This window comes from Marmota monax, unplaced genomic scaffold (genome assembly GCF_021218885.2).
Source record: "Marmota monax isolate L192 unplaced genomic scaffold, Marmota_monax_Labrador192_F-V1.1 WCK01_AAM20220418_F8-fsc00013, whole genome shotgun sequence".
NCBI classification, from domain to species: Eukaryota; Metazoa; Chordata; class Mammalia; order Rodentia; family Sciuridae; genus Marmota; species Marmota monax.
Genome location: NW_026692202.1, coordinates 19,441,067 through 19,462,338, shown reverse-complemented (window position 1 = coordinate 19,462,338; position 21,272 = coordinate 19,441,067). Strand labels below are relative to the sequence as shown.

General features: G+C 41.9%; 1 protein-coding gene across 1 annotated transcript in view; it reads right to left on the bottom strand.

Moving 5' to 3' along the window:
* Positions 1 to 871: 871 nt before the first annotated feature.
* Gabrr2 (gamma-aminobutyric acid type A receptor subunit rho2) overlaps positions 872 to 21,272 on the bottom strand; it is a 58,934-nt gene continuing 38,533 nt past the window's right edge. The window contains exons 3-9 of the mRNA XM_046432406.2: positions 19,106 to 19,173; positions 16,410 to 16,633; positions 15,516 to 15,598; positions 15,210 to 15,350; positions 6,924 to 7,076; positions 5,723 to 5,919; positions 872 to 1,982 (exon numbers count right to left, since the gene is read on the bottom strand). Of these exons, the coding sequence (XP_046288362.2) occupies positions 1,671 to 1,982; positions 5,723 to 5,919; positions 6,924 to 7,076; positions 15,210 to 15,350; positions 15,516 to 15,598; positions 16,410 to 16,633; positions 19,106 to 19,173 (1,178 nt within the window). The 3' untranslated portion in view covers positions 872 to 1,670. The remainder of the gene's footprint in view (positions 1,983 to 5,722; positions 5,920 to 6,923; positions 7,077 to 15,209; positions 15,351 to 15,515; positions 15,599 to 16,409; positions 16,634 to 19,105; positions 19,174 to 21,272) is intronic.

Here is a 21,272-nt window from a genome sequence, read left to right as displayed (position 1 = left end):
TAGGGCAGCCACACAGTCAGTCCAAGTGAGGGAGTAAAAGGACAGGTAGCCACAGGCCCCTGACTTAAAACTCCTAGAGGTCCTGGTATCCGTGCGCACTGCAGTCCTCAGAGCTAATACCTACCCCCGACAGTCATGAACTGTGGAGCAGACTCCACAGGCCAGATTTGTTTTAAGGCAGGGTGTGCCTTGTCTTTTGCTGATCATATTTCTACTCTTGACTAAACACCCAGACCCTGGCAAGAAGCTGTCAGGAGCAATGAGGAAGAAAGCAAAACAATGTCCTTCAGTGAGCAAGGAAACTTAGGGTGGGTGTTCCCTGTATCTCCCCCAAAACAACTTCTGATTCCCAGTGCTGTAATTTAAAGGAAGAGCCCTCTTAGCAAAGTCATATCCTTTATACCACCTAAAATTCCACTAGTTAGAGATCCACTCAAGTTTTCTAGCAATCTCCTGAAACAGGCTTCAGGGACATGACCCACAACTTAGTACAGATTCAATAAATCAGATTGCTTTCCTAACTCCAGACTTAGCTGCATTAGAGGAAAGGTCACTAGCTTGTGGAAGTAAAGGAGAAATCACTCCAGAGTGTGAAGCCCTTCTGGTTAAAGTAGGTGGGATCACTGGGGTAGGGGACCAAACTTAGACACAGGGATTATAATTATCATCATTATTGACACTATTCTGCTGGAGAAGAAGGGAAAGAGCCCAGAAACAGAAGTAAGATGGTATCTGAAACTGGTTTCACACCGACCCACACCCCTTCTCCCTAAAACCAAGTTGTACTCTCACTAGTTCTCAAGTCCCCATCCTTCTCCCAGTCATAGGCTCTACCACATGGAGATTCCAGGAGAGAAACATAGAGCTGGCTTCATGAGGATATCACCGGAGATAGAATTGTTTTTATAGACAAACCTGGAGTAAAATCACCAGTAAACAAAATGGGTCTGTGGGGGGTAGGGTAAATAGGGTTGAGGGAGCAGAGGGGCAGAAGCACATTATGATGAGTGTCGAATAAGCACAGCTTAAAGAAGTTCAATGGGGAAAGAGACTTTGTTTATTTCCACAGTTCCTGGCACAGGGTGGGACCTTAATATATAATGAAAAGTTGAATGGATGGGTGAATGTATTACAAAATCACATGTGTTACCAGAATGACATGGGCTAAATCACTTCCTGTCTAGGATCTGAGTTAAGTTAGCTAGTTTGTTTGCTTGTTTTCCTTTCTAGGCACTTAATCCAGTTGTATGGGTTCACAAATATTTTGTTCCCTATTTCCTGTCTCCTACCTAGCACACTCGTAAGCTTGCCTGTCGTTTTCCCTACCCTTTCACAGCTGAATTCTAGGTTTATGAGGGTCTTGGAACATCTTGGAGGCATTAGAGTCTTTCTGGTTTTTTTGTTTTGTTTTGTTTTTAACAGGAGGGGATTTCTTGTGAACAAGTTCTCGTGCAAGAGCAGAAGACAGTTCTGTTCAGAAAGGTGTAAAGAATGACACAGACAGAGTGCAAACAAGGAGTAAACCCACTAGGTCAGGGTGAGGGCAGCCGGAAGGCCCCCGGGCTCTTCTGAGAGGGGGGTGCTGCTCATGGCGGTCCAGGAGCTTCTGCTCTGTGTGTGTGTCCACCAATGGATGTCCATGCCCTTACATAGGCATGGCCTTGGAGCCCCTAGGAAAACACTGACCAATAAATTAAATTGAAAAATATGTAGGAGGCAGGGAATATCAACCTGGAGTATTTGTCAATGGCATGGGTGTTCTGGAAGAGGCGGAGCCCCACCTGGCCCTTGAGAAGCCCCCTTTTCCTGGAGGAGCTAGACTCACTGCCCAGGGCCAGGTGGACCACTATTTTATCTTGCTTTTCTTCTTCTGTCAGAATATGGTTTCTTGGGTACCCAGCCAGGCTGTTGGCCTCAGACTCACTGCAGCTTCCATCCAGCATCATGGTTTTTGAATGAGGCATTCCACACATGCATGGGACCTAAGGGCAGCAAGCACAAAGGACTTGGTTAGTCCTTATGAGCTGGGCAGAGATGGCCTGGCTTGAAAGCAAAGCCCCAATGCTACTCAGAAGCACAGAAAGAGCTAGAAGGATCTCCAGAGAGCATTTAGTCCAATGATTTTCTATCCTGGCTGCATATCAGAATCACCCAGGCCAAACCCAGGCCCCATTCCAAACTAATTAATTTAAAACTCCTGGTAATTCTACTGTGCTGCCAGAATTGAGAATAACTGATATAGCCCAATTGTAAAAGCAAAAACCCAGACCCCAGAGAGGTATACAATTGTCCTGAGCTTCCACAGGTAGTTTCAGAGCCAGGAATTTAAACCCATAGATTCTGATTCCAGTTTTTTTTTTTTTTTTTTTTTTTTTTAGTACTGGGGATTGAACTCAGGGATACTTGACCACTGAGCCACATCCCCAGCCCTATTTTGTATTTTATTTAGTGACAGGGTCTCACTGAGTTGCTTAGCACCTTGCTTTTTGCTGAGGTTGGCTTTGAGCTCGAAATCCTCCTGCCTCAGCCTCCTGAGCTGCTGGGATTATAGGCAAGTGCCACTGCACCCAGCAGGATTCCATCTTTTTGTACATGAATCAAAAGATGATTAGAGGGCTGCAATTGTGACTCTGGGGTTGTGGGTAGAGTGCTTGCCTAGCACATGTGAGGCACTGGGTTTGATCCTTAGCACCACATGAAAATTAATAAATAAAATATTGTGTCTATCTACAACTAAAAAAAAAAATTAAAAAGATGATTAAGTAGAAAAGTGTCCTTACTCCAAATAGTTAACATTTAAGAGTAAAGGGTCATGATGCACCAACAAAAATATGTTTAAATGGGGAAAGAGCGCTCACAAAAATAGCAAATTAATGACGTTAGATCTAGTTGTGGAGTATATAAATGTAGACTATCCTATTCTTTAAATTATTTCTGCAAGTATGAAAATATTTATAAGGAATTCTAAGTTGGAGGGAGGACATGGTTTCTCTTGTTTTCTCCTCACAGCTGGAATCAGTAGTGAGCAGGCTCAAGCAGGCATCTGGGCTTGTCTGTGTTGGCCAAAAGCATGAGGCCTACTAGATACAGCCAACTGGCCATGGGCATATTTTTCTCCGTCTTTTGACTTTAATTACATTTCTGATCTGGCTCTCAGCCCTTTACTGCCTCTGTCTTTACCACCTTGGAAAGTGAAATAATGACATTTCACAACCTGCCTCCTACTATTATAGGTCTTGAAATACTCAGGTGAATGTCATGAAGCTTTCAAATGCAAAAATAGATGAATGATTTATTGCAAAATTAGATTACTTGAACTATTCTTATGCTTGAAGAGATCATTGTGGTTTAGGAGGTATTTTTAAAATCAAGTATGATTGCTTCATTATTCTTTCTATCCCTTGTTCCCATCAGTAACAGTAATTAGTAACATATTAATACCTTCCTGAAAAATTAACAGACTTATAGGATCAAAAGGTCAGTAAGCGATCATCTATCCAACTGTGCGCACTTAGGTATAATCACACTGAATCCTTAATAAACTTGTGAGGTATTGTCATGGGGGTCTGTTTAGGTACTTTCTTAATAAAAGCACAGGTTTTTACTTTGCTCAAACTGAAATTCTTTCTGCTAAAATGAAAACACTTTTCTCCTAGAGTTTGGAGTTAGAATAGGAAATGCCAAAAATTATGAGAAATTCCTGTTTTTCATATCAGCTTGTTCCTCGGAAAGGGCAAGTGGCCCTTAGCCTATTAGGTCTGGATAATCAGCCTGCATACTACATCCCTGTGCCTCCCGCATGCTCCAAAGCAGCAGTGGCTCCACATTGGAACCAGGGGTGAGCCTATCAGGCCCCAGGCAGGAAGGCAGACAAAGTCAGACTCCAGCTTGTTATAAGTGCAGATCCATGATGCCATCCTCAGAGACTCTGAATCAGAAAGTTTTGGGGTTTGGCCCTGGAATCTTTTTATTTATTTGTTGGTTTGTTTGCTTTGCAGTATTGGAGATAGAATCCAGGGCCTCCTCATGCATGCTAGGCAAGCACTCTACCACTGAGCTACACCCCCAGTCAGGAATTTTTATTTTTAACAGACATGGGAAGTGATTCCAGGGCAGGTCCTTCTTGGCTCAGATTTGGGAACCTGGGCTTCTCTGGGAGTCCGTTTAATGATCATGAAGTGTGCTTTCTCTGTGGCGCAGCAGAAGAGAGATTTACTGTCTTCCCACCACTGCCTGCCCTGCAGCTACTACCTTTCCATCTTTAATTCACACACTGACCCCAGTGGAGCAGAAATTGTCATACTTTCCCATTCCACATCTGTTCTCACACAAACAGACAGATGTAAGGGCCCAATGACCTATTACTCTGTAAACAGAGTCTTATAAAAATCACTGACAACGATCACGACCCATAGTATTAATGAACTGCCTGGATAGACGTGTGGTTAATGGTTCATGAGCCCATATTTGTCAGATGCAAGCTTTGCTATTTTTTGAACAGGTAAGTCTATGGATTGTAAATCAAAAGCATTTAAATATAATCCAAAGGAATTTGATAACAATGCAAAAATAATTGAAAACTCAAACAAGTATGCAAATACTAATGTAAAAAAATTTGAATTAAAAATAAATTCTTAATATATTTGAAGACAATGTGAAAAATTTGATAGGTATTATGTGTGTATTGAAAGGCTATTTTTTAAAAGCAAACATTTCTTTTTCTAAAATTTAAAGCTCCCTTGTGCTAAGGGACCAACAGTCACCCAGATGTGCACAAATGTGTGATTTTTCATGTTCTCTGATCTCTATAGCTTTTAGGTGATGGACATTTTGATTAGTGCAGTGATTAGTAATGACTTGGTAATAAGTCAGCATTTTATTTCTTACTGTGATTAACAAGCATTAGAATATGAATGAAATAGACTTTTCTTTCTGTGCCAAAGGCCCATGAACATTGCTTTGTAAGATTTCCCATTTGCCTTCTACCTCACAGTGTGGTGTGGTACATAGTGCAATGCAGTGTAGACCCTGTAGTATTTCCAGTGAGCCTAATGGCTAAATTATTAGCCTTTACGTTTACTGTGCCTAAATTTTCCCAGGGTCAAAACACCTATCAATAAAGCAGCTTTAGGGCTGGGGTTGTGGCTCAGTGGTAGTGCACTTGCCTAGCATGTGTGAGGTACTAGGTTCGATCCTTAGCATCACATATAAATAAATAAAAATAAAGGCCCATCAACAACTAAACAAACAAACAAAAAAAAGCAGCTTTATGTTCTAGAATTCTCCCCTCCTCTGGTCACAGAACCAGGAAGTATTTTCCCTGACATGTTCAATAACATTGGTAATATTTTGTGTGTCTAGGACCCTACAGTTTCAAATAACTTTTATATATTGCCTTATGTGACTCTTAAAACAACCCTGGAAGGAAGGTAGAAGTGAGTTCTGTAATCCCCTTTTGACAGATGAGGAAACAGGCCAGGCTCAGGTGGCAGAATTGTGCCTAAATCCAAGTTTTCTTTTTCCTAGTCTTGGATCAAAAACTGTTCTTTGGGATACTTTGTTGTAGAAGCTAGAACTTATTCTAACACAGGACCCTCCTCCTTGGGTATAAGCACCTCCTTTTTCTACATACAACACCCCCACACCACTCTTGGCCAACCACCTTCTCACTCTCATCCAACCAGAAGCAGCAGCTATAAGGAAATGAAGGGGCCACCCTCACCTTCTCCCGCAGCTTCCGTTCCTTCCACTCCTGAGACGTGGTCAGGTAGTTGACCGCTGCGTACTCCAGCACCGAGAGGAACACGAACACAAAGCTGACCCAGAGGTAGATGTCCACGGCCTTGATGTAGGACACGCGGGGCATGGAGGCGTTCACGCCCGTGATGATGGTGGACATGGTCAGCACCGTCGTGATGCCTGCAACACCCAGACCCGTCAGCTGGCACAAGGCTCAGAGCTTCAGAGTCACAGTTTTACATTCTCTGACTCTTAGATGGAATGAGAAATTCCCTGGACATGTTTTTACCTTGTGGGGGTGGAATGATCTGCTCCCCAAGCAGCCAGGCACCCCAACCCCTTCCCCAGCACACCTCCACCCAGCCCCTTCTCCAAGTCCCCTCCACTAGCTTGGGAAAGTGGGTTTCTATGATACAGCTGACAAGGTCAGAAGTGATTAGGAAAGGACCTATTCTGCTGTGGAACTGACAACAATGACTGGAGGACACTTTTAAAGGAACTTTCCCAACCCTGAAAGAATGAGCATACTCTCCCTCATCTGAGTCCATTTATTAAGCCCAACTGTGGAAATTCTTGGAAGCCTTCATGCTAGTTTTTTCTCCATTGTGCTTTGCTGGTTAAACCCTCCCGTTCCTCAGGGTCCAACCTGATTTTATCCACACTGGGATGATGGGTTGTAAACTCTGACTGTGGAATTTAGGGTCTGGGAAGGGGTACAACCAAGGCCTCAGGAAAGCAGCTCTTCCTTTTCCCTAAATTATATGATATGATCCCTACCTCAAAGCCCTATCTAAACAAGAGCAGCAAAAGAAACTTTTGTATTTATAGAATAACTTTGGCATTTGCAGAATCATTTTATTCATCTAAATACTGAGCTCCAATACAGCCAGTTGTGGAAGTCTATGCCCCAGACAGGCTATATCCTTCTGAATTGGTACAACCCAAGTTGGTATAGTTCTAGCTCCCTGTGGTTTTCATAATTGTAGAGGAAACGGAGGCTTCATCTAAGAGACAGGTGGAATGGTTGCTTCTTCTGATTCCAAGAGGTAAAAACCTCTGAATTGGTTTTAAAACCTCTGAATTGGTTTTAAAACCTCTGAATATGGTTTTACTTTTCCTTTGCCTAGTGATCTTAAAAAAAAAAAAAATTAGCCACCCGACCACACCGTATCAAGTGCTTTTACCCAGTGAAACTCTGGCGGGCACAGCTTTGTGGTCAATCCAGAAGGACACCCAGGACAGCATGACCATCAGGGTGGCAGGGAAATAGGTTTGGAGCAGGAAGAAGAAGATGTGTCGATGCAACGTGAAGTTAATGTACAGTCGGTTGTACCAGCCTGGGGAATACAGAAGTCAGTGAGATTTTGAGTACTTTCCTTTCCACAATCTAAGCCCTTTCTCCTATGAATAAGATCTTGACAATACTATCTAACTTCATAGCTGTTTGGAGAAAGGTAGAGCAAAACAGATATGTGTTTAGTTGTTGGTTTGGTTATGTGTTATTTGCAGACCACAACCATATTTGCGGAGTGATTGGCTGCTCAGGAGCATGAGAAGTCGGAGTGGTTCTATACCACCAAGGCAGGAGCCAGGACAGCTGGGTGCTCATCACTGTCCTCTTTATTGAGAGATGAGTCACTCATTCCACCCCATCACAAGAAGAAATAGGCCACCAATTCTACAGTCTGACATGAGTTCTACTCCTGATACCCATCCTCCTTATGGAAACCTGTTACCCCGTGGGCCATTGCTCAGAAAAAAAAAATGGCAGCATGCATCTATTTCATTATGGAAATATGAGAATCACTGATTAATGGTTTTTAAAAGAGATTGACATTGTTAAACTTCAAATGACCCACAATCACTGAGACCCAAAGTGGGGTGAAGGACAGTGTGAATGTGAAGGGAACTAAAGCTGTCTGCACATCCTCATCTGCCTTCTGGTTCAGTCCAGTCTCCTCCAAGAACACCACAACTCACTGTTGTCCCAAAGTGGAGTACACACAACAGCAGTACAAGATGACTTGTGAAGTTCAGAAGAAGGTATTTTTTTGTTTGTTTCGTTATTAAAATCATCTTCTGTTATGGAAAATGATACCAGTTTTCCACTGATTTCTTTTCGAAATAAGGTACAAAAAGGGACTTATAGAAAAAATTAAATCCATGACCACATGCATAGCCTACCAAGTAAGACAAACATGGCAGGAGTGTTATGCAAGTTTGCTGAGGTCTGGGAGACCTAGATTGAATCTGTCTTATTTGGGACATGGGGAGATGAGACTCTCAGAGGCTTCTCCAAGAACTCAACCTGAGTTTTGGATGAGCTTGGGTCACTTGAGTTATCTAGAGGTCAGGACTCTTCTCATACAGTGTCCCTTTAATTGAGCAGGTGGTCACATGCTGGGGCCTGAGGGGCAATCATAGAAGCCCAGCTCTTGCTTTCTTCCCTCAAGGATTTATAAAAAATTGAGTGGAGGTCCCATGAAATGAAAATGCTCACTGACATACTCAAGGTATGGAACCATGAATATCTAAGTGCTAAAATGTCCATCTAAAGTATAAACAGGAAAATCTTTAGGTTTTGAGACACAGAGCCCAAATTGCTATTGGCTATAATGACTAAGGAAGGCTCATAGAGGAGTTGAGTGCACACAGGACACGTGTGAAGGGAACTAAGGTTGATAGCACTCCAATACTGGACCTTTCCCAGAGAGGTTCTGATTTAGTCCATCTGGCTCAAGTGGAAGTTAGCAGAGTCAGGATACGTTAGAGGGGGGTCCACAGGACCAGGCTGGAGCCATCGGGTGAGTCCTGACAAATTTGCTATGGATATGGGTAGACTCCTGAGTTGTTGAATGGGATAGGTGCTTTTAGGGGAACGAATAAATAGGAAGGGATCTTCAACTCTAGTGAGACAGCTAATCATTTTTTCATCCAACAGCTTTTGTTCAGGCTTGTTGGCTTTATTTTCCCTACTCAAATTGACATCTTTGAAGCAAATCACACTAATCCTTAGGTTTGCACCAGACCTTTTTAGAGGACCAATAGCTGCTTTTATTTTTATTAAACTATTAATACTCATTATCCTTCCTTCTAAGAAAATCAGAAAGAGTTTTCCTGAAAACATTGGGAGGGATCCAGGAGCTTTGAACATGTACACTCTGTGTGGCAAGCAGAACGCTCCTGGGTGGCATCACTGCTCCCATGCCAAGGAACACGAAACCTTGCTTGTGTGGTACATGGTGAATAATGGGAGTGAAGATGCATTTTAATCTGTATTCTAGAAAGACTGGGGAACAAAACAGACAAGCATGCTATTCCAGTAAAGAGAATATCTAAGAGGAGTACACATGGGAATTAAGGAGATTACATGGCCACTTACCAACTGTGCAACTTCAACCAGTAGCTTAATCCCTGAGTCTCAGTTTTTTCATCTGCAAACTGGGAATGATAATATCTACACCACAAATTTGTTGGGTAGAAATATGTTAATTAACATGAAGGGCTTAAAACAGTGGCATATAATAGGAGTTATATAAGAAACTCTCAATAATGGCTTTGTTGATTTGAACTTGGTGAGAACAATGAGAAAAGAAAATTGTGTGGCACACATAATCAGAGTGAAAGTGGAGAGATGGAAGAGGATGAGTGCCGTGGCCATACTCAAGCAGACCTGAGTTGCCCTGACACCTAAACAATCTTTTGCAGTGTTTGATGCTATGAACCCAAGGGTGTTGTGGAGGCAGATGCTGGCCAGGGAGGAACAGGAAGTCATGCTAAAACCTCCTGAAGAAGGAAGTAGATTTCTCAGTGCTGGGACAAAGGGAAAAGATGTGAAAAGGCTGCTGGGGTCCCAAAGCCACTAGGGAACTATTATAGGTTGAATTGTGTTCCCTAAAAAAAAATGTTGAAATTTCTAGACACATATGACCTACCCAAATTAAACCAAGAGATATAGAAAACTTAAACAGACAATAACAAGCAATAAGATGGAAGCAGTCATTAAAATCTAGGACCAGATGGATTCTCAGATTAATTATGTCAGACTTTTAAAGACAAACTAATGTTAATGTTCCTCAAATTATTCCATGAAATAGAAAGGGATAGAACACCTCCAAATACATTCATAAAATCAATATCACCTTCATACCCAAACCAGATAAGGACAAATCAAGGAAACAAAACTACAGACCAATATCCCTGATGAATTTAGGTGCAAAAATCCCTAATAAAATATTAGCAATCTGCATTCAAAAACACATTGTACATTACAATCAAGTTGATTTCATTCCAGGAATGTAAGATTGGTACAATAAATGCGATTCATCACAAAAATAGAATTAAGGACAAAAACTACATGTTCATCTCAATAGATACAGAAAAAGTCTTGGACAAAATTTAATACCCATTCATGTTACATACAAACACTGAAGAGACTAGGGATAGAAGGAGCTAATCTCATCATCATAAATACTATGACAAGCCCAAAGCCAACACCATACTGAATGAATGGGGAAAAGCTTAAAGAATTTCCTCCCAAATCAGGAACAAGATTCTCAGTTCACTCTTACTACTGCTATTTTGGGGTATGAGGGTTAGAGGCATGGGGATTGTACCCAGGGCATTTAACCACTGACTCATATCCCCAGACCTGTTTATTTTCTACTTTGAGACAGGGTCTCTCTGAGTTGCTTAGGGCCTCCCTAAGTTGCTAAGGCTGGTTTTGAACTTGCAATCCTTGGCCTCCCAAGCCATTGGGATTACAGGTGTGTACCACTGTGCTGGGCTCACCATGGCTATTTTTTATATAGTTCTTGAAGTTCTATATAGAGCAATCAGGCAAGAAAAAGAAATAAAAGGATATAAATAGGAAAAGAAGAAGTCAAATTATCACTGTTTGCAGATGATATGATCCTGTACTTAGAAGACTCAAAAAACTTCACTAAAAGTCTTTTTGTCTTGATAAATAAATTCAGCAAAGTAGTAGGGCATAAGACCAACATTCAAAAATCAATAGTTTTCCATTACACCAATAACTAACCTGATGAAAAAAAAATCAGGCAAACAATTCCTTCACAATAGTCTCAAAACAAACAAAAAAACCCCCCACAAAACCTGGAAATCAATCTAACCAAGGAGGTAAGAGAGCTCTACAATGAAAATTATAGAACACCAAAGAAAGAAATGGAAGAAGACATTAAAAGATGAGGAAACATCCTATATTCGTGGATAGGCAGTATTACTATTATTAAAATGGCCATATGACCAAAAGCAACCTGCAGATTCAATTCACTCTCCATTAGAATTCCAATGACATTCTTCATAGAACTGGAAAAAGTAATCCTAAAATTCATATGGAAGAATTAAATATCCAGAATAGCCAAAGAAATCCTGAGTAATAAGAACAAGGCTGGAGGCATCACAATACTTGTCCTCAAATTGTACTACAATAGTAACAAAAACGGCATGATACAAAGCCCAATGGAATAGAACAGAGTAGAAGACAGAGAGACAAACCCACACAGATATGATCATCTCATCTTTGACAAAGGTGCCAAAAACATAAGGTGGAAAAAAGAAAGACTTTCTAACAAATGGTGTTGGGAAAACTGGATAACCACTTGGAGAAGAAGTAAACTATTTATCACCCTCCACAAAAGTCAACTCAAAATGGATGAAAGACCTAGGAGGTAAATCAGAAACTGTGCAACTGATAAAAGAAAACATAGGGTCAACACTCTAACACAGGTGCAGGCATTGACTTCTTTAATAAGACTTATAAAGTGCAAGAAATAAAACCAAGAATAAATAAGTGGGATGGCAGCAAATTTTAAAAGCTTCTGCATAACAAAGGAAACAATAACATGAAAAGAGCCTACAAAATAGAAGAGATCTTTGCTGGTTACTCTCTGACAGAGGATTAATATCCAGAATATACAAAGAACTTAAAAATTTTACATACACACCCACTCAAATTAATCAATAAATGGACAAATGAATTAAACAGACATTTCTCCAAAAAGAAATGCAAATGGCCAGCAAATACATGAAAAAAATGTGCAATATCATTAATAGTCCGGGAAATGCAAATCAAAACTACAAGAGATGTCATCTCAAAACGGAATCACAGTCATCAAGAATATAAATAATAATAAATGCCAGCAAGAATATGGGGAGAAAGGAACAATTATTGGTGGGACTGTAAATTAGTACTACTGTGAAAATCATTGTGGAGATTCCTCAAGAGACTAGAATGGGACCACCATGTGATCCAGCTATTTTACTCCTTAGTATTTATCCAAAGACCTGAAATCAGTATATGACCATGATACATGTGTACCAATGTTTATAGTAACACAATTCACAACAGCCAGGTTATGGAACCAGCTTAAGTGTCTATTGACAAATACATGGGTAAAGAAAATATGGTATATCTACACATTGTAGTTCTACTTAGCTGGACAGAAGAATAAAATTCTGTCATTTATACGTAAATGGATGAACTGGAGAACATCATGCTAAGTGCTCAGAAAGTTAAGGTTTGAGGGAGCCCAAGTGGTGTAAAGAAAAAGAGGTGAGAACAATCTCTGGGTCAACCAAAGCTGCACTCTGCTGCATCTCTGTGTCCAGTACCTGTGTCCTGCTACCATCACCATCATGCCCAATATCACTACACTGAAGGGGATGTCAAAGGAGATAAAGCCAAGGTGAAGGATGAACTACAGAGAAGATCCACAAGGTTGTCTGCTAAACCTGCTCCTCCAATACCAGAGCCCAAGCCTAAAAAGGCCCCTGCAAAGAAGGGAGAGAAGGTATCCAAAGGGAAAAGGGAAACCTGTCGACGACAAGGATGGGAATAACCCTGCAGAAAATGGAGATACCCAAACAGACCAGGCACAGAAAGCTAACGGTGCCATTGCTGCCAAAGGAAGTGTGTGCATTTTTGATAACTGGGTCCTTCTGATGACTGAATAGTTTGAAATACTATTTTTTATCAAGTTTTATAAAAATGCAGAATTTTGTTTTACTTTATTTTTTAAAAAGCTATGTTGTTAGCACACAGAACACCTCATTGTTGTTTGGGAGGGAAGGAGCATATGTCACTAGTAGAATGTCTCCAAAGCTGGATTCCTGTGGGGAACACCTTTCCCTGCCATTTTTAGAGACTTTCTCTTGGCTCCCAAGAGAAGGGACTTCCTGATATTGGCACACATAGCCACCTTGGCACAAACGCCTTGCGGTATGGAAAAACTCAAATTCATCTTTATGTCCTCCTCTCCCTCTCCACCAACAGCATAGACTTAATGCCCCTAAACTCAGACAAGTTGGGACCTGACTTCCAACAATTGGTTTTACCAGTGTGTCAGGCAATCTGGACTTTCCAGTGACATCATTGAGATAGTGTTCCTCAGAAAAGCAGTAGTTCCTTTTTTAGATTGTGGACCTTAAGACTGATAATTCTGCCATATTCATTTCATTTTCTAAAAGTCAGGGTTGACTCATGAAAAGTTGTTAAACAGCATGCTAAACGTGAAATGTCAATACTCACTCTAAACTTTCCCTATTCAGAGCATCAAATGAAGACTTAATAGGGCTTTATAGTGGCTTCCTAATTTTTGTGTCTATCCAAGAAGGGAATTTGAAAGTTGTTGTATACTGTTAGTGATTGTCTGCCTGAAATACCATGTCTGTTTATGAAAATTATCTTTAATAAAGCTGGATACAGTTTGGATTAGAAAAAGAAAGTCAAGAATTGAATGTTTTCCCTAACATGTGGAAGTTACAGAGAAGCACAGAATTTTACAAAGGTGTGATCTCATGAAAATAGAATGAAGATTAGTAGAGGAAGGATAATGGATCAAGGGGGATGGAGGAAGGAAGGGAAAGGGGGAAGAACGAAGGAATAAAATCAACTACATTATATTGATTCATACTTTCATGAATATACAACAACAAATCCCACTTTGATGTGTAATTATAATGTATTAATAAAAAATATATATATACATATACTTGGAAATAAATAAAAAGAAGACCAGAAGAGAAAATGAAGGGACAGGGGAAAGAGGCAAGGAGAGGGAAAGGGGAAGTACTGAGGAGTGAATTGAAGCAAATTATGTTATGTACATATATGAATGTCACAATGAGCTCCACTGATACATATAATTATAATGCACTAATAAAAACATTAAGAAGGGACCTCAGGAAAATAGAAGGGAGACAGGTGAGTTGAGGAAAGTGACTGGGGGAGTAAGGAGAGGAGGGAAAGGGGAAATACTGAGGAATGAAAGTGATGTAATTGTGCTATGGGCCAGTACAAATATGTCACAATGAATCTCATTATTATGTGTAATCATAATGCACCAATAAAAACATAAGATCATAAAAATTCTTAAAAGTACATTATTACTCTGTCTCTTCCCCAGACTCACATGATATGGCAATTAACTTACAATATTAACCTGCAAAAAATGTTTTTAAATTATATGTATATATATGGAATTTCTAATTCCCAGTACCTATGAAGGTGACCTCATGACCTCATTTTGATATAGGGTCTTTGCAGATAGAATAGAGATAAAATGAGATTATAATGGATTAAGTTATGCCCTAATCCAATAGCTGGTATCCTTACAGAAGAGGGAAATTTGGGCCTACACACACACACACACACACACACACAGAGGACACCCGGTGAGTATACAGAGACAAGGGGGTGCCATGTGATGGCGGAGGTAGAGACTGAAGTGTGGCTACAAGCCAGGGAATGTCAAGAACTGCTGGCAACCACCAGAAGCTGGGCATAGGCAGGAAGGGTTCTTCCCTAGACAAGAACTGCAACAGATAAATTCCTGTTGTTTCAAGCACCCAGTTGTGGTGCTTCATTACAACAGTCCAAATAAAAGTAATCCAAGAGTTAAATGTGAGATCAGAGAAGAGCTGACAAGTAGTTCTCTTAAACTTTCAAACATAGCCCAGGATCCAAGAAGAAATTAAAGACTAAAAAATGTTTCATTGGAGCTGGGGCTGTAGCTTAGTGGTAGAGTGTTTGTCTAGCATGCATGAGGCCTGGGGTTCAATTCCCAGTACTACACAAAAAGAAAAAAGAATCAATGGTCTTGATATGGATAATAAATATATGTGCTTGGAAAGCTATCTGCCTATCTTACTAAGTAGGATTACAAATCAGGTTATAGAATAGCATGTAGAATAGGACCCTGCCCTTGTTAAATTATACAGGTAAAGCTGGAAGTCTTGAAGGATAAGTTGTGTTGCTACTGATGATGAAGTCTAAGAATATAGCAATTTTGTTTTATTCTCTGCCTCCTGATTTTAAACACAGTTTACATCTTAGAACTATGGATTCTCTTAAAAATCAAAATTTATTTTCACTGAGCAGGGAAAAGACTGAAAAATTCTAATGAGTTTTCTTTCACATTTGAATCAGGCTGTGACAAAAAGGTAGCTACCGGTGCTGCTGTAGAAGGCCAGTCTGGAAGTTGTGTGAAATTTCTGAATCAGAAACTGAGACAAGGAGATCTTCTCATCTGTTTTCAGGGATTCATCCCCATTCTTCCAATACAGCATCAGATCTTCATCTGTATATGCATCTTTGGGGAGAAGAAAAGAAATTAAATCGGATGCCTTTGTTTCTGGGTGGCGTGCAGCAATAGAGTAGTCCTGCACCTGCCTGGGAAAACAGCTCTTATCACTGGCAGGCAGTGCTCACATTGGGTAGGGAATAAGGTGATGGAATAGAAAACATTGATACTTACAGCTCTCCAGCTCCAAAGAGCAGGTCTGGGAGTCCAGGGGAAAGTGGCTGAAGTCCATGTTGCACATGGCAGTGACAGTAATCCTGCACAACCCAGATATGAGAGTTGGCTTGTGCAACAAGCTATTGGCTCATGCACCCGCCCAAAGTGAGGAAGACACAGAACATGGCCAAGAGCAGCTGCCTCCTTGTGTTTATTTCAGAAGTTTGGTTACATAGATGTCTAACTTAAAGAACCTTAACTTCTAGAGTTTGGTCTTCTCTGACAGGTGTTATTAGTACTCTACTGGATCCCCTTTACTGGGCTGCTGCACCCCTTCTCCAGCCACTGAGGAGGGGTGTTGACTACTAGTGGCCCACATCTGCACTCTTCTCTGGGCACTGCCCTCAACCAGCAGGGCTGCCTGCCCCAGAGGAGCCTGGGAGATTAGCACGCCCCATCCTTCACCCAAGACCAGGAAGTATCTAGTTTTATTATTTAATTCTGGTGAACTATAAAATCAGGCAAGTAAGATATGGAAAAAGATGGGTTAGTTAGTCCAGAAGCCAACCTGTAATGGCACTCAACAAACAATAGTTTTTGCTATTATTAGTATTTTATTATTTATTACCAATCAATTAGAATAGTACACCCTCAAGTATGGAATGTACGTAGGTCATTGTCTCCAACAACTCAATTAGACCAGAGTAGTTTTCTAAGCCATGCTTAAGATCCCCGGTGATGTGGAGGTCTGCACCTGCTGGGTGGCCTTTTCATTTTTGGACAATTCTGACTGGCATCGGAAGGCTCATGCCATCCCACAGATCACAGCAACAAACTCTTCCAGGCCAAAGGAACTGATCATACATAGTGGAATGGCACTGGACAAGAAACCATGGCCCCATGGATACTTGCCTCATGCTGTACAGCACATGACCATCTGGGAACACCCTCAGCATGATGTTGTCAGTGGTGGTGTCGTGAATGAATGACCTTTTGGAGTGAACAAAGAACACATCTGGGACCCAGATTTTCTTCACCAGCCGTCCATCAAAGGTCATGCTCTTGTTGCTGGTGCTGGGGAAGGCCAGCCTCTCATCCTTCCAGTAATGCCGCAGGTACAGGGTCATAGTGAAGTCCTATGGGAGCCAGGGGCAAGACCAGACTGAAATGGTTCAGAGAGCTTCCTTCCTCAAAATTCTGTTGTTCTCAGCTTCCAGAGTCAGGGGGACAGTTCCACAGCCCTGGGCACCATAGCCAATGTGATGGTGCTGCTGCAGATGAGAAGGGCTCATTTTTGTGCCTCGTAAAGTTGGAGCCCAGGAGACAGAGCAACCCACAAAGGAAACTTACAGGCATGATGCTGTCATCCTGTCCTGCTGGCCAGCAGCAGGAATTTCCTCCAAAGCTCTGTTCTCACTCACTAGACCCTGAGTACATGGCTTTTAACCTATCTGGCTAACCATTTCATTTTGGCATGGTGGCCGGTTTCAGAAACCTAAACAGTCAAGGGTTCCTCTTAGAAAGATTTCTACCATTAGATTTCTACCATCATTGAAGGCATAATTGTGTCCTGACTATCACTGAATCCCTGTTCATCATTAGATGTAATGCCTGGAAAAGCATATGTTAGGTACTCAATAAATATTTGTTAGATGGAAAAATGGGAAGATGAATGGATGAGGACACAGGCAACTGCATACCTACTATAATTCCAGTTCAAAAGCTTATCCTGTTAAAAATTGTCTCCTTGGGCTGGGGATGGAAGTCAGTCACAGAGCAGTTGCCTAGCATATGCTGGGCCCTGGCTTTTGATTCCCATCACTACAAAAATAAAAATAAAGTATCCCCTTGTCTGTATAATTGATGGTCAAACCCAAGAGTTTGGTTCTTATACCATGGCCAGAGATAGGACACAAGATGCAAATGGAAGCAAGTGGACAAAGGATAGAGAAGAGAGTGAATGATGGTGGGCCAAGAAGAAGCCCTAGGAAGGGAAGAAAGAAAGAACAGGCACAGAGATTAGGCTTACGTGAAAGTCTGTCCCTAGACTGACCATCACTTGCCACAAATTCTTCTTCCATACATGAAGAAACAGCCAATTATGTGAGGAGGAGATGTGAGCCAAATGTCCCTTCTGGGTCCCACAGCTAGAGACCATGCTCTGAGGGACATTGCCCAGGGGGAGTGCCACATTGTAAATTCACAAACATGTGCAAGGCCAGCTTGGACAGTACCTACCTACCATTTTCTTTGTGGTGGAGCAACTGGTGGATTGCTCTAAGACAAGCAAGTCATTTTGGACACTTCTCTCTGAGATCTTCAGTCACACTTTCATAAGAGCCTTCACATCCAGAGTGGACATCTGTACTGATTCAGATTTAAAGCAGCCAGGCTAGGCCCAGACCCAAATGGTTCTGGAGCTGAACCTAACTGTTGGATATCCAAAGGATTTGGCAGTGTGCACTGTAGCATCTTGGAGACTGTCACATTCACACATTTCACACCTGGATACCCTCCTTTCCAGATGCTGGAGCTATGAGGGTGCACAGCATCAGTATCATATCAGCCTTGCTGTGCTGGGTCCAATAATAGCCAGGGAAGGGATGGGGAGTAGTGGTAGAGCACATGCTCAGCAAGTGCAAGGCCCTCGGTTTGATCCCCAGCACCAGCAAAAGACTAAACAAACAAAAAAGGAGCCAGGGAAGCCTCCTCCCTTCAAGGACACATGAGGAAACCCTCCCTCACTTTCTTTCATTCCACATATGTGTTGAGAGCCTCCATAGGTCCCACAGTGGGCTAGGCTTGGAGATACGGGGGCAAAAAACTGAAAGACAAGTTCCTGTACTTGTGGAGCCTATAGTCAAGTATGGGGGATGACCAATATACATGACACCTCCCCCAAAATAAATCGATAGCACATTTTAAATGAATGATGTGAGCTAAAGGGAAAAACAGGAAACTTTTAGACCAGGTAGTCAGGGAAGCCCTTTAGAAAAAGCCTTATCTCAACTGAGACCTAAAGGATAAGGAGATGCCTGAGAGGGCCAGAGGGAGAGGTGTATGAGGAAAGAAGTAGCTTGCAAACTAGAAATGCAGAATGGAAAAGAGATAAGGTCGGACACTGAAGGGAAGGCTCCTCTCCAAGCCAAGGTCTTGCAAACAGCTGGGAGGTGTCTGTATGGGGTTAGTGAATAAATACAGTGGAGGGCATTTCTGTGGAGTACGTGGGGAAGCTGTACACACAGCAGGAACTGAAAATCTAAGAACTACAGCATTTCAACCAAAATGGGTCATCTGACCACTCCCAGCATATGAGAAGTGTGTTCAAAAAGCAAAGTCCTGGGCCTCAACCCAGATATTCTGAAACCAGGAAGTATGTAATGGGGCCCAGAAATCTGTAAGCTATTTCTACCCATAAAGCTTGAGAACCCTGCTCTAGACTTTACTGCATCTGGGCCAATGCCCAAGCCCACATTTGGTCAGTTCCAGCTCCTGCCCTGCCCTCTCAGACACATCCTGCAACACCAAAGCTACCATCCCACAGGCTCTCACAGTAACTCAGCCATGGGACCCTTCCCTGGGGGCTACTGGCCCAGGGTATTGCATACCATGTCCACTTCAGAGATGCTGTCCAGACTCTCCACCTGCACGTCCACACCCACTGGGATGGCAGGGCCTGCAGAAGAGCAGAGAGAGCTGGTTAAGGCACACTCCTGGTGGGAGACGGCTCCCACCCACCTCCCCAGGGAGCCAGAACTGAGAAAGTGAAGAAGCAGTGGTTCAGAATCCCCTGTGGGTTTTCGTGCTAGTTCTTGGTGTGTGGGGAAGCTGAGCTTTCTCCACTGAGGCCTGGGACTGTGTCTGCTTTAGGTGCCTTTCTTGGTCCAAGCTTGGTGTTTAATTTATGCTTGTTGGATGAATCAATGAGCTGAATCACTACCTCCTGTATCCTAGGGATGTCTCTATGGGGTGAAGGCAATAAAACAGCTCTAGTGTCTGAGTGGAGACTCTGGTCATTTGTCCTCCTGTAAAATCCAAGAAGGATAGAACAAGCCCTAAGAGCCTCTGACCTGAGTTTGGTTTATCTGTGTGCTGGGATTTGGATTCATTCAACTACTGAAATTCTACCTACTGAGACTCTAGCAAGTAGTTGAAGTCCTGCCTTCTGGAAACTTTCAATCTAGAGTGAGAAAAGGTCTCTATGCAAATTTAGATCACAGGAAAAGACAATAATCTACATGATTTTGAAATCTTTTCAGGGCATGTCAGGTGAAATAACATAGCACCTAAATAAATATTCAATTTTATCTGGATCCTGGAAGGATTTCTAAAACTGTGTTTATCTATGGGGTCCTGTCCTTTTAGTTGAGCTGGATGATGGGTACATTGTTAAGTTCACTTTGTGACAGTTTAGTGAGCTGTACACTTATAATTTGTGCATTCTTCCTTATGTCTGTTATTCTTCAGCAAAGTGTTTTTTTTTTAAGATCTTAACATTTAAAGATTTAGATTAAAAAAAAAAACCCTCAAAACCTATGTCTGTCAAAACATATGAACAAATGCCATTATAGTCACAGTTAAAAACATGTTCCTGGAAAGAGTCAGATAGCAGCTTGTGGGAGAGGCTTTTAGAGAGAGGAAATTGTCTGGCAGCTGCACCCAGGACTTTGAGCCCTGATCAGGAAGTGCAAGAATAGGACATTTTGATCTGAGCTGCTGTGATCTGAGCCCAGAAAACCTTAGGGAACAGGGGAGTCTGGGTCTCAGAGAATGAGAAGAATTGGAAGGAACTTCAACTGGAGCTAGGGAAGGAGGATCAGAGATCCTGACAAAGTAAGATTTAGAAGGTTCATTCCTCAATTCCAGCCCAAATGCAAGAAGTAGCCCAGGGCATTGGATGGGCTCACTGACTCTCTCCTAATCCCACCAGACCCCATAGGTTTGCTAATACTTCAAAAACCACTATTGGGGCTGGGGATGTGGCTCAAGCAGTAGCGCGCTCAGCTGGCATGCGTGCGGCCGGGGTTTGATCCTCAGCACCACATACAAACAAAGATGTTGTGTCTGCCTAAAACTAAAAAATAAATATTTAAAAAAAAACACTATTAAAATTTGGGATTTTGATTGAGGCTGATGGAATGAAAAAGTATTTCAGTTATTACTATGGGATTGAGAGAATATTTTCTGTGATCTTAAACATGAAAGCACATGAGTGCATTGCTTTGTTCTTTATTTTTCTTTTTCCTTCTCATATAAATCTGAATGTAAACTGATCTTTCTAGTTTACCATGTTCCTCAATTTATGGTTTAGATCAGGGCCCATGAGAAAGCCCTATTCCAATAGCCATGTTCTCTACTTATTCCAGGCTGCAGGGGTGCTTTGAAAGTTCCAGAAGTGGAATGGTAAGGGTGGGAGGAGTCCCTCCTCAGGGCCAACCAGCCGGTACCCACTCTATCCCCCAGGAGGGGGGATACTTAACAACTGGAGGCCAGCCTGACACCTGGACCCTCTTCCCCAGTATTCAGATCTCCACTCAGTGCTGAGGTTCCCAACATTGCCATCAGAGGACAGGGGCTGGTTAATTATCTTCTGGATCCTTCCTCAGTCTGAGATATTAAAACACCGCTGTGCTCTGTGCAAAGTGTGCCACACTCTCTATCTGGTCTCCTTTACCCTCTCATTCCCTTCCTTTGGAGTGCCAGGTGACCTGCTACATAGTTCCAAGAGCCAAAGGGAAGAAACAGTATAGCAATTGCCTTCTTTGGATAAACTTT